We start from the raw sequence: 12,781 nt of genomic DNA on the forward strand, positions 1-12,781 counted from the left end.
TGCCATGAAACATGTTGGTACAAATAGCACAGCTAGAGACAAACCATCCCCATGCCATGTGTTTGGTTTGGATGCACAGCAGCAGCAGAGGCACAGCACCTGCAGTGAAGCACACTGTAACAAAGCTGACACCACCCCGGGCTCCTGCCCTTGCTCTGGCCTTGTCCCCGTGAGCAGGAGCCTCCACACCAGCACTGCCAACAGCTCAGCACAGCCCCCCTGCAGCACTGCTGCTTCCAACTTAGAAACAACAGCTCACACACAAACCACACCCTGAATTCTGTCTTCTCTTGCTCCAGTCAGGATAAAAGCACTTACAAGGTTTTGGTGTATGAATTTAGCATACACCATCCTACATATATTCACCCATTTATTAATACAAATCAAGTAACATTAGCATTTTATTTTCAGGCACTAAAAAAAACCCAAACAAAAAAACCCTCCTTCCCTCAGCATGAGCATTTTTATAACTGCCAAAGTGATACTGATGAACCACTGTGGGGAGAAAGAAACACTTGCACAGTCAGAAACAGACCCACAGTAAAGCCTTTCCTTAGGAGTGGGCTCCAACTTCTTTAAGATCAGTGCTAATGGAATGCCAGAAGGAAGGAGAGCAGTCACAGCCAAACAAGCCTGGGATAATACCTGCAAGTAATATTTTAAAAAAAACTGGTAACTCCCTCCCCAGTAATTTATGACCTTTTATTTCCTGCACTAAATTTTAAACTCCAACAATATAAATATTTCCAAATTATAGCTATCAATATCATCATAAAATTCCAGGTCAATATACTGAATTAATCCTTGGTTTCTCAAAGTCTTAGGAAAGTTTGTTTTTAAATTAAAAGTATTTTGCCATCATGTTTTTTAAATGTGAATCAGATTATAGTTCTTGCAGAAGTTTAATAAGGTCATGAATATTGTTGTTGATATTTTTAATTGGTCTCATTCAAACCTGTACTGAAATACAGCATAAAGCAGTAAGACATTGTGCCCTGACTGTGCTTGCCAAATTTTTTGAAGTTTTTTTTTTAGCTTGTCAGTTTATACCAGTCAATTGGCCCTGACCTAATTTTCATCCATTTACTTCCATAATAGCACCCTGAACAGCTCCTGCTTTTATTAGAGAGCGAGCAAGGACCAGCACCAGCGTGGGGAAATGTGGCAGAGGAATGCTGGGCAGTGGGTCCCTTGAGGAAACACCCAGCACAGAGTTATCATGCTTACACACCTAGGATCAAAGCCACAGGATAAAGATTTTAGCCAAACAGAGAGAGAAAACAGCAAACTACAGCTTATTTGCTAATTTTTCTCCTTACTGACCATGAGACTTCTCCAGCTGGCTGCACTGCCACCCAGGACACTGGACTTGTATGAAATGAAATTAAGGACTTCTCTTCTATGAAATGGAAGAGGAGACCACCCCAACAGCAATCTAACATTGTCAGAAGGTTGAAAGGATTAATTTTAAGACATAGCATGTGCTGTCTTACAAATACAGGTTAACAGCCTTATTGCTGTTAGCTAGTGAGGAAAAGGCCTCCAAAGAAAGCATGATCAGGGTAGGGGTGGGGGAGCACACAAGAACCACATTTTTTATTTCTTTTTAAACAATCATTTCAGTCTTCCAGTGTCCTTTCCTACTGAATGAACTGCAAGATTTACCCTTCCAAACACCATGCACTACACAATGCTGCTGTAGTTCAGCTCCATTAGAGCGAGTCTGAAATGCTAACACACTGTCCCAGGTCTGTAAAGGGGATTCAGAAGAAAAATTCTAAAAGCTCTCAGAAGGGAAATCCCATATCCTCTTCACTTGTAACAACAGTACTTCTGAGTGCAAGGCACCACGGCAGTTTCCATCTAGCAATCAAACCTCTTTATTTTAAGCAAGGAAAATACCTTGTCATTCAGAAAAAAACAGAAATGGGCCAAGTACAGAGAACTTCAGCAGACAAAAGTCAGCAATTTGCATAGGCAGCCCAACAGCTAAAAGAGGGAGCAGCTATTATCCTGCATGAAGTCTGCCATTACCATACTTCATATCATTCTACCCCAAATACAAAGAAATGCAGGCAATAATGTACTATTCTGTTACCATGCAAGTTCCAATACTATACAATCATTTATTCATACTAATCTGCTACGTAGCAAAAGTGAATTTTCATTGTCCAAAAATCAAAAAAGAAAAAAAAGGGTTTAATTTTAAATTTCAATAACACTACTAGCAGAGATATCAAGCTATTTGTTGCAACTTGTTTAGCTTTCTATTATTGACAGCACTTACTAATTTACAGCAAAATTACCAGAGTGAGTCTTACCTGTATCGCACGTGAAAGGAGCGATCTTCAGGCATGCTTATCAAAACATTCTTTTCCGCCATGGAGTTACATTATCAGTAGAGAAAGAAATGCTGTTCTGGAGCAGGGTAAGTGCTTTATTATGGGGAATTGCTGTCAGAGCACCATTCCAGTTAGTATATTAAGAAGCTGGAGTAAAAATATCCTAAGCTCCCGTAGAAAAACTCTTCTTTATAAGTGAGGTAAGGAGGTCACTGCCAGACACATCTCACACCTTCAGAAATGTTCATGTTCTTTCTTTCATCTGGGGCCCTTTAAGCTCCATTCAGCCTCGGTTCTGCAAAGGGAACACAAGATGCTTGGCTTGAAGTCTCATGGTTAATAACTCATCAGCATTTGCAGCTGATGTAAAAGCATAACACTGCTCCTACGAAGCAGGAAACGTCATTCAAGAACTTAAAGGCAGAGCCAAAGCCTTCCACACAGACATGGCAATTCCTGCAGGCAAGTGAGAAAGCCAAAGAGGTTTAACAAAAACCAACACTCTCTTCTCTTGGACACTTTGAAGAATTTACCCTTGTTAGTATTTTCTGGTCTCATGAAATTCCGGGCAAAAACCTTAAAGGATGAAAACTACAGAATGAAAGGCATAATACAGAACAGATCACAAAGTGCTTTACATGTAAACACTGCCCCTGAAACCCTGACCATCAGCTGAGGGCCCACAGCAGCCAGAGCTGGTGGGCACAATCCCACGTGCAGATCATCCACTCTGGAGATTGTCCCACCTGCAATACTGTAAGCACAGCAGCCAGCAAAGGTTTAAGCTCTGTATTTGCTTTTCTTCTCTCTGCTCCCAACAGAAAAGGGGGAGGTATATGAGTTTGGAGGGCAAGTGGTGTTAACACTGGCTTCCTATTCAAAAATTCTGTAGCACTGCAACGTGAGCTCCAAACTCTGCTTCAAAGGGATTGCAGAAGCCAGCATATAAATATTGGACATGTTTGGGCTAGCTGGGAAAAATTAACAGAAAAGAAACCCTGTAATCAAAAGTTTACCCACTTTTAAACATATTTTTAGTAGAGAGGGTGACATATTTACACCTCAGTACTAATATTACCTTCCTTTGCAAGTAAACATAGAGTTGTGTAATTCAGAAATGCATATTTCATCAAGAGACTGCAGAGGTGTCAAAAAGACAGGAACAGAGCTCAGACTCAAAGCTGTCATCAGAAGAATATGCAAACCTGCATATTTAATTGTCGATACAGCCCATGCCTTTTCCTCTCATTAGCTTTATCAAGTCCCAGCTGTGAAGATTCATGCTTCCCATCCTACTCTACCTTGATGGCAGCCCTCAAACAGACTGCCCACATTCTTCCAATTAAACAAGTATTTTGCCCTTCCATGCTCATCACCGGGATTGTCTGGCATCAACAAGAGGGTGTGGGTGTCTGTTTGCAATTAAGAAGCGTGACACCCAGAGGTTACAGTGGCCCTGCAGCCCACACATGGGCAGGCTGTGTCCCAGGTATGCACTCTGCAGAATCTGTCCAGCCTCAGCCCAGGGAACTCGTACAGGCAGATGGCCCTAAGCCACCCAGGCTATAGCAGCCCTCCAGCCCTCCTGCTGCTCAGCAAATCCAAGGGATTTGGGAGTTCTCTTCCACAGAGGGACGCACCACAAAGTAAAAACTGTGTACTCTGGTACACACACATCACGAGATGATGACTGTAGTAATTTTTTTGTATATTTTTACTGTAATGGTAATTAACTGAATAATTTAAAAGCTTTTTAAAAAATAAAAAGCCAACTTTAATTTTAAAAAAACAGTTACACTTAAAAGTACATCAGAACATCTGTGTTTATTTAAATATCAGTTATTTTTAGCAGTACATTTTACATCAGGTGTTTATAGCTTCACTGTATTTGAGCTACACATCTGTCCTCATCATCTGACTGAAGCCATCAAGAGCTGGAACCACTGCTCCTGTTTATTTCCCTCCTTAATGGCCATACAGCACATTCCTGGCCTTGGGAGGGTGCTACAGACACACCCACATTGGCCAACACATCATCATCATCATCACAGATCAACCCAAATTACTGGGCCTGCTCTCCATACCTGCCTTCTCCACCTGTAAGTCATTGGGACGTCAATTACGCCTTCAGCCATGGCAGCGTGTCATCAGTAACCAAACCTAAGTCACGTTAATTACAGTGGGCAATGCAAAAGGCACGAGATGGAACTCAAACACTTGAAGCTGTACACACAACCTTTAAATGCACAATTCACTTAATACAGGAAGTCCTAAGGGTTTCTGTTATTTTGAAGCAGGAGCAAAAAGCCCACAGAGAAAAGGCTGGGTCTCCTTCAGAAGAGGGGAATTAAACTGGTGTGACTGATTACAAAGTTGTTTGATACCAAAACAGAAACAAACATCAGCCTCACCACCCCAAATCAAATGAAGCAAGGCACAGGTTTGGCAATCAAATGTACCAGCCCCTCATAGCCTGCAACAGACAAAACATGCACTGTATCAATTCTTAATTACAGAAAATGGTGAGCATAATTACTCACCCTGGCTAAAAACAGCTAAAGGACATTCGATTAAACCATCAATAAAAGGCCAATTTGCCTCAATTCAATGCTCTGTCTAAAAAAGTATGCTTATTGCATCCAGAAAGCCACTTTTCATGTTCTTCCTGTTAAATCACAGATGTATATAGAAGCTATATGAATATAGATGGGTTTGCATGATGAAAGTGCATCTCAACCTTCCACTGACATCCCTGCACTGAATCAGTGACACAAATGCTAAGACTGGAATAAGGCTCACTCTCTCTCAAAAAAAATTACAGAAGAAACCAAGGCCCCCTATTTTTAATTTTTATCATTATGTTTCAAGTTCCTGACAGTGATAAAACAGAAGTTGCTATTTCTTTCCCCAAAGCCTGTATGCAAGCTAGTAGTTCCAGCTATCACAGCTTCCAGCCAGGTGTTTCATTTTCTTTTAAGGCATTTTCCACTTCAGCAGTGATTTGATTACATACTATTAATTTTATCTCAATGGTAGACAATAAGTTTAATCAGTTTGCAATTCTTAGTTACTCTGAATGTCTACAATAGATTTTTTTCATTTCATTTTGACAGAAAACCACATTTCTGCACAGGTGAAAAGTCATCAGCAAGCAACAGAAAGTCAATGCTGTGATTTATTTGCAGTACACAGAACTAATGATCACAATACAGGTGGAGAAGATGCTTTTATTCTCCTTCATCACCTCAAAATGGTACATTTTAAGCAGCTTCATTTGCTCCTTTCCTCAACCCACACCTTCTTTTTTGGAGCTTGTCAGATGATCAGAAGTTGGATTTGTTTGCTGTGCAGTCACAGGGCCAGGCAGCTGACAGGGTGGTCCCTGGGGGGCTGCTGGAATATCAAACAGCTCCCTCCCTTCTGCCTTTCCCTAAAGGAGATGATCAAGGGATGCCTTCTCTCCCCATCTGCTACTCCTCACAATCTGTGGGAAAGGAGCATCTGCCAAGTGAAGTCATCACCGACAGAGAGACTCAAACGCTAATACAGGAAAGTACAGATAAAGGCAGATCTACTGCACGAACTGCATTTCCTGAGAAAAACTAGTGAGTGACAGAGACTTCTTGTTTCAAGATTAAGACAAATTTCCCAGTGGTGAACTGAGTTTGAATTTCCTTTCAGAAAGATGCTACAGAATGGGTAGGAGAAAAAAAAAAAAAAAAGAAAAAAAGAAAAAAAGAAGAGAAGCTTGAACTGGATCATCTAAAAACAAAACAGAGCTTTGCATACCCTGTGAATGAAGAATCGAACAGCACAACAATAAAAATATACCAACAATCCAATTACTGAAATACAGAGATCAGCTTGGCTTCAGACCTTCAAAATATAAAAGAGCATATAAACACAAACAGCACATGGAACACTCAGAAGTAAAGCATTCTCTACTTTAGTCTTCAGTGCTGTTCAAGGATATTTTAAAAATTTACCTGAATTAATGGATAAACCTAAAATAAGCCACCAAAAAGCCTTAAAGTTTCCCATCAAGTGTAACATTGTATTTACTATTAACATAGTAAACAGCATCATCACTAGCATTTCTGCAGTACTATATATTGCCCTGTGAATGAGCCTTTAAATAAATGTGTGCTATGCTGGGCAAAAGCTAATTTTCCCAAACCTTGAGCGCAGTACGAGCAACTAGTCAGGAGAATGGATCCTGCAAATACAAGAAACAACTGTACTAAGACCACTGTGGTTGTTCTTGGCAGCTCAATTTTAAACTCCTCTCTGCACCACTTCTGACAGCTGTTCAAGAGCTGATTAGCTGAGTGCACACAGAAACCACCTTCACTGATGAGGTGAATTTGAGGTTTTATTCAGGACCATGATGACGTGGAGCAATGCCTGCTCTGAAATACTGCCTTTGTCTCCTGACGGATTTCTCTGCTGAGCACAAAAGCCCAGAATAAACCACAGGGATTCTCTTATAGGACTGGCTTAGCAGCATGCAAGGCTCTTGGCAGCAGCTCACATCTCACATTAATGGACACAAGAGGAAAGCTGGGATGCATAAACAGCTCCTGAGCTGCTCCTCCCAGTGTGAGTGACAGAGCTCATGCTGCAGAGTCTGTATCACTACAGAGCATGGCAAAGACCCCACCTAAACATCCCATGCCATCAGGCTCATCAGTCAAACTGCAAATAAATCAAACCACTATCTCATGTTCTTGGTTCAGATGCTTCCTCCTCCACCCCACCTATATTTACCATGCTGACTTGTAAATACGGGCCCACACAAATCTTAGACACGTTGCTGAATATTGCAGCCAGCCCTGAAATGGCTGGAAGGGGTGGGTTTGCACTGGCTTTGGCCCAGAGGTGATGACTTGTAACCCTATCAACCCACTGCTCCACAAGCCTGGAATTTCACATATTCCAATAGAAAATGGAATATGAGGCTTCCTCTCTTTTGCCCAAATGATGTGCACAGAGCTATCTTTATATAGAAAACCATCATTTCCTTGCTAGAAAGAGAATCACCAAATTGTAACTGAGAGCATAAGGCCAGTCAGGCATTTTGTAACCAGAACTGACAGGTGCAGAGCTCACTGCCTTTTGTGAATCAAAAGAAAAGAATTACTAGAGTGAGGGAGGGAAACTTGACTCTGTTATCTCTGAAATTATTCCATCTCCCTTTTTAGCCACTTAATGCCCAACACCCAATGACTTCAGTAAACAGCAGTCTTTCCAGATGGTCAGCAGAAGCACAAGAGGTTATAAAAGACCAGAAAAATAGCAATAATAGAAGTTCAGATACTCATGGCAACTCTCCTCAAAAATTAAAATAATTGCTAAATGTGTAGTTACACAAATACTATCATTGTCTGTCACAAACTCCTGAGCAATCTGATTCTTTTCTTCACTCCTTTCCCTAATTTCTTTCTAGCACTGTACATAAACCCAAATCAAGAAAAGGGTTTCTGTCCAATTATTTTAATTTAATCATCAGTTTACTCCAATTTAGTCCTAATTATGACTACAGGAAGAGAAACCCCCAAGTGACAAAGGAGAACAAGTATCCCCAAAACAGTCCCAAAGAGTCCCAAGCAGGTACACAAAATTGTTTTCTTGAAAATATTAATAACTGTATTAAACCAGATAAGGAAAATATTGCATAAAACCCCAAAACTACTTTACAGGATATAAATATACTAGCTCTATTTGGATTTTTAAAAAACCTTTAAAACCATCCAAACAATGAGACACTCATCTCCATATTTAAAATTAATTTTAAAAAGACAAACAACTCCCCCACAACGATGACAGGCATCAAGAATTTCTGAGATAAATTTTGCTCAAATGAAGTGAGGCTCTCAACATACCCACAGCTGGAAATGAAATCATGGATTTGAAACTAGAGAAACACAGCTCCAGAGCAGAGCCCAACATCCATTACCTAATGGCTAATGTGGCCCTGCATTATGACAGACATGGCAACAATAGAGATATTTAATTTATCACTCTGTTTGTACCAATTTTTGTTTGGGGTTTTCTTTATTTCACTGGTTGCCTAAACCCAGCAGCCCCTGCTCTGATAGGTTCTAATGACGGGTAAGAGAAGGTTCGTGTCCCTCATTTCCCAGGGTAACTCCCGGTGGCACAGCTGCAGGGCCCGGCTCACACAGCTCTGCCAAAGGCAAACACAGCCCCCAGTGCGGGAGCATTCCCACCTGCCCCCTGGCATTTCCTGCGTGCACTTTCCCCCTGTTCTGGAGAGCAGGAGGATTTTGCCTCTGTTTGTCGAGTACCTGCCTGAATGGAGTGTTTGGGGCTTTAAGTAATGCTAAAGGTCTGCAACATGCCAAGCCTTTCAAACTCTGTATATCCTGCTTATTCCTTTTTCTAAGAGAACCAGTATTCACCTGGCAAGCAGCTTGCTACCAAATGTACATAATTACTGTCAGTGTGCAGGTTAAAGAACCCAGTGCAGTTAACACAAGTAACCACAAGTATTTTATTGTACAGACACTCCCACAGATAGTTCATGTGAGCCATCTACTGAAATCCTGAATTAGGGGAATCCCACACGACGATAAAATAAGAAAGGAGAACATGAAGTGCCAGCAAAACACAACTAATATACCCACCATAAAACTAACCAGGCAACTGAAAACTAACTCCACAAGCAGCAAGATTGAGATTTCAGATACAAGAACGATACAGAATAAGATCACAGTCAAAACAGGTCAGAATTTTTCCATATATTTGAAACATCAAGGTATAGGATTCCTTATCCTTTTCATTTTCTTATTCCAGATCCAGGTTTATTTACAAATTGTCATTCACAGACAGAAAACAAATATTGCACTGCCTTCCTTCCAACATCTCCCTCAACTGGGGGTGAGATTTGCACTCAAGCACTTTAAGTGCACAAGTGCCACAACAGACTGCAATAAGAGTTCACAACACAGCAGTCTGCAATCCTTTTATTCACAGTGGACGTTGAAATCATTCCCAATAAATCAGTTTTGTTACCAAGTTCTGAAGGTAAATTTGAACCCTGTTCCTTTGGGACAATCTCATCATGCAAATGAACATATACAAGGCCTCTCCCAGGCAACCAGACACTCAACTACCTTCAGTTTGGGAACTGGAGCATGTTATCCAGCATAAAAGAGCCCCACACAGGAAGGGTTCAGCACAAAAGGCTGGCTATTTGCACTGAGCTGATAGAGCAAGTTGATCACAAAGCTCTCCAATAACATGTTCCACCTAGCTTAGCTCCTTCTTAGCCTATGAAATCTCTTAAAAAGGGACCCTGGTATGTAAAAGAAAGAAGACAAATATTGTACAAGCATCTTACAAAGAAATTGAAGAAGCTACCTTATAATTCTATAAATTAAATAATAATAATAATCCTTAGAATCACTGGCAGTAAGACACAGTAGCAATTTCAGGGAAGCAATGCAGCTGCTGTTTCCAAATCCCTAGCTGGCCCTGAGGTGCTCATTCAGAGCCACAGCAGCACTGAGCAGAGCCAATCCTCAGCACTCCAGCACGGCCTCACCTGGCAGGGAGCAGATGCAGCTCCCGCAGAAGCTCCGTCACACACCGGCAATGCTCCATGGCAGGTCACTGCCAGCAGCACTGGGTGATCCCCTGTGCCCCCCAGCCCCCATTAACACCCTCTCTGATGAGCCTGCAGCCACAGCCTGCAACAGCCGAGGTGCAGGACTAACACACAGCACTGAGAAGGCAATGCATTGCTTTTTCACACTGTTTGCTTCTTACAGACAGGTACAGTGCATTTATAGCACATTTATCGCCTATGGAGATTAGGGAAAACAGTATTTCTTGAAGTGCCAAGTTGTAAGTTGCTTTGCATATTCATTCCAACACTTGGGATGCAGCTGCAAATCTATTCAGAATCTCCTCAGTGCAGTTTCTTCCATCAGTGTGATGACTACTGGACTGCAGCCCACTTTGCCCCCACTGCCAGTTTATCCACTCTGTACAGGCATTATTGTCACAGTAGCTGACTTGCTACTAAATGGCTAAAGAAAAGTTTAAGGTTTTTTCTGGTACCTGGTACCTCTCTCTGCTTTTATTTGCAGGAGCAGTGATAACAGTAACAGGCTGATCCCTCAAAAGTCGTAAGATAATCACTCACTCCTCAAACAAAACCAAGTTCATGAAGACGTTAACCTTAAAAGCTACTGAAAGCAGGACTGCAGTTACAGACCTGGGCAGGACTAATTGTGGGAAGTGAAACTGACCACACAAAGGCTACAACAAACCTGGAGGACAAAAAGTAGAAATATGTTGCCCATTAAACTTAAAAAGTGGTAGATGAGGAGAAACTAAAAACATTATAAATGCAAAAAAAAAATAATCCCCTTATGTTCAGTAGTTAAAACTATGGACAAGGAGCATTTCTTAGAAAAAAGCTTTTCAAAACTTAGTCTGACCTTTGAACCATCACTTTGTGAAGTAATTCTGCAGCAAGAGTAGCAGCAATGTACAATCCTAAGCAGTTTTAAGATGCTTGAAAGAGTTACAAGAGCATTTAAACAACAGTGTATTAAATAAAGCAACTGATAACACTCACGCAGGTTTCTTTTAGTCCAGTGAAGCTGTCTTAGACTTCAGGTAAGTTTTGTCCCAGCTTTATAAGGAAGTAATTGGAAGTACAAAGTCCTTCCTACTGAAGAGGGATGCACAGTCCAGAAGACTTGCTAACCATTAATTAAACTAGTAAGAAGGAACGCTTGGACAGGCCTACAAATTACTTTTAACACACTATAAATATATATAAGCAATTAATTTAGAAGGACTGTATTATGAGGAGGTCTTTTTGCTAGCATTTTCAGGTCTAATTGAATTATCACCTTAAAAAGAGGCACAAAATTTCCAGACAAAATTTAAGCAGGGACTGGAATCTCTTAATTGATCTTTTTGAGATGCAAGAGTCAGCACGTTCTTCCAAATTCTGAGATGGTTGCACAGCTCTCCATGGCAACCCAGGATACATGAGCCCTGCAGTCACTGGCAAGAACCTAACAGGAACAACATTAGGCTGAAACAGCTTCTAAAGCAGAAGAAAGGCCACAGCTTCAGGGTGGGGTAAAATTTGTGTCTTGGCAATCAGGTCAATAAGGGGACAGAAAGCAGTTTCTGATTTACTATCTCTTCCATTGAAAAAGTGGAAAAGCAATAGAAGGGCAAGAACTACACTAGCAAAACCTGCAGTCTATACAGGTTTGGTATAATCCGAGTTCAGATATGCCACAATACAACGCCTAACTCAAACTCTCGAACACGAGTTTAGAGCTTGCTCCCTGTGTACCTCACTCCTCGCGTTATGCTCGCAGATTCTTTGGTTCCGGTTCTCTCACCAGCCTGTTTCGCTCCTGTCCTTATACTTTCATTTTATTTTATCCATCTCGTTAGCACAACACAAGTGCCCGAAGGCGGCCGATGCACAGCCCTGCTGGTACCGGCTCCCTTCAGAGCCTCCGGGGCGATCGCGGCACACAGCCCGCCCGCGCCGGGCACCGGCACCTCCTGCCTTTGTTGGCCACGGGCGCTCGGCGGCCGCCGGCACACGGCACCGGGCTCGCCCAGGGCCGCGCCGCCGCTGCATTCCCCAACACACCGCCCCGCTCGGGGCCGCGGCACTGCCGGGGCCGCCCTCGGAGCCCCCGTTCCGCCACCCAGCGCTCCCCGCCGCGCCGCTCACCTGTGTGCCGGGCCGGCGGGGCTGCGGGAGGCCAGCTGGGCTGCGAGGGGCCGGCGCTGTGCGAGCCGGGCCGGCGGGGCCGTGAGGGGCGGCGAGCCCCGCCCGCCCACGCGCAGCCGCTCCTCGAACCCGCCAATCGCCGCCGCGCGCGCCCGGCCCCAGGGGCGCGGCCGCCAACGGCCGGCGCGGGCGCATCATCCGCACGGACCAATGGGCGGGCGGCGCGCACGGGCCGGGGCGGGCGGAGCGGTCACGCTGTGCCCCGGCCGGGAACGGCACCGCCGGTGCCCGTAGGAAAGACAGGCTGCGAGCTCGCCTCTGCCGCCCCGAGCCACTGCAGATAAGGTGAAACAATGCATTTCATGATGCTGAGCTGCTCATTAATTGCATTGTGTTTGATACACGGGGACGAAAAGTAAATTGGGAAAAAAGTTTGTGATCTTTCTCTAGAGCATAAGCTAAAGAAATGCTTTAGAGCGGCAAGGGAAAGGGGCTGGGGGATTTGTTTGGGTTTTTTCAGCCTGAGATTGAACTCTAGTACCACTCCTGGCTCTGTTACCAAGTTTTTTTGTCTTCACTACTACAGCGGGACTGCTACGCTGGCAGCAGCTGCTGTTCCCGATGCTTTTGACATTTGTGTCTTATTTCCTCCAGCAGACTTCCACTAGTGCAAATAGAGGAGCGTTCATATCAGTACGAT

The 12,781-nt window shown here is 43.1% G+C and overlaps 1 protein-coding gene across 3 annotated transcripts in view; it reads right to left on the reverse strand.

Moving 5' to 3' along the window:
- Window positions 1-12,177, reverse strand: part of GPSM2 (G protein signaling modulator 2) — a 26,207-nt gene extending 14,030 nt beyond the window's left edge. For 2 of the 3 annotated variants that reach the window (XM_064720506.1, XM_064720503.1), the window contains exons 1-2: window positions 12,082-12,177; window positions 2,322-2,637 (exon numbers count right to left, since the gene is read on the reverse strand). In XM_064720506.1, the coding sequence (XP_064576576.1) occupies window positions 2,322-2,383 (62 nt within the window). In that variant the 5' untranslated portion in view covers window positions 2,384-2,637; window positions 12,082-12,177. Of the gene's footprint in view, window positions 1-2,321; window positions 2,638-10,584; window positions 10,640-12,081 lie in introns of all 3 variants that reach the window. The other variant, XM_064720504.1, reaches the window with a different exon arrangement.
- Between the last annotated feature and the right edge of the window lie 604 nt (window positions 12,178-12,781).

The sequence above is a fragment of the Zonotrichia leucophrys genome, chromosome 8 (assembly GCF_028769735.1).
Source record: "Zonotrichia leucophrys gambelii isolate GWCS_2022_RI chromosome 8, RI_Zleu_2.0, whole genome shotgun sequence".
NCBI lineage: Eukaryota > Metazoa > Chordata > Aves > Passeriformes > Passerellidae > Zonotrichia > Zonotrichia leucophrys.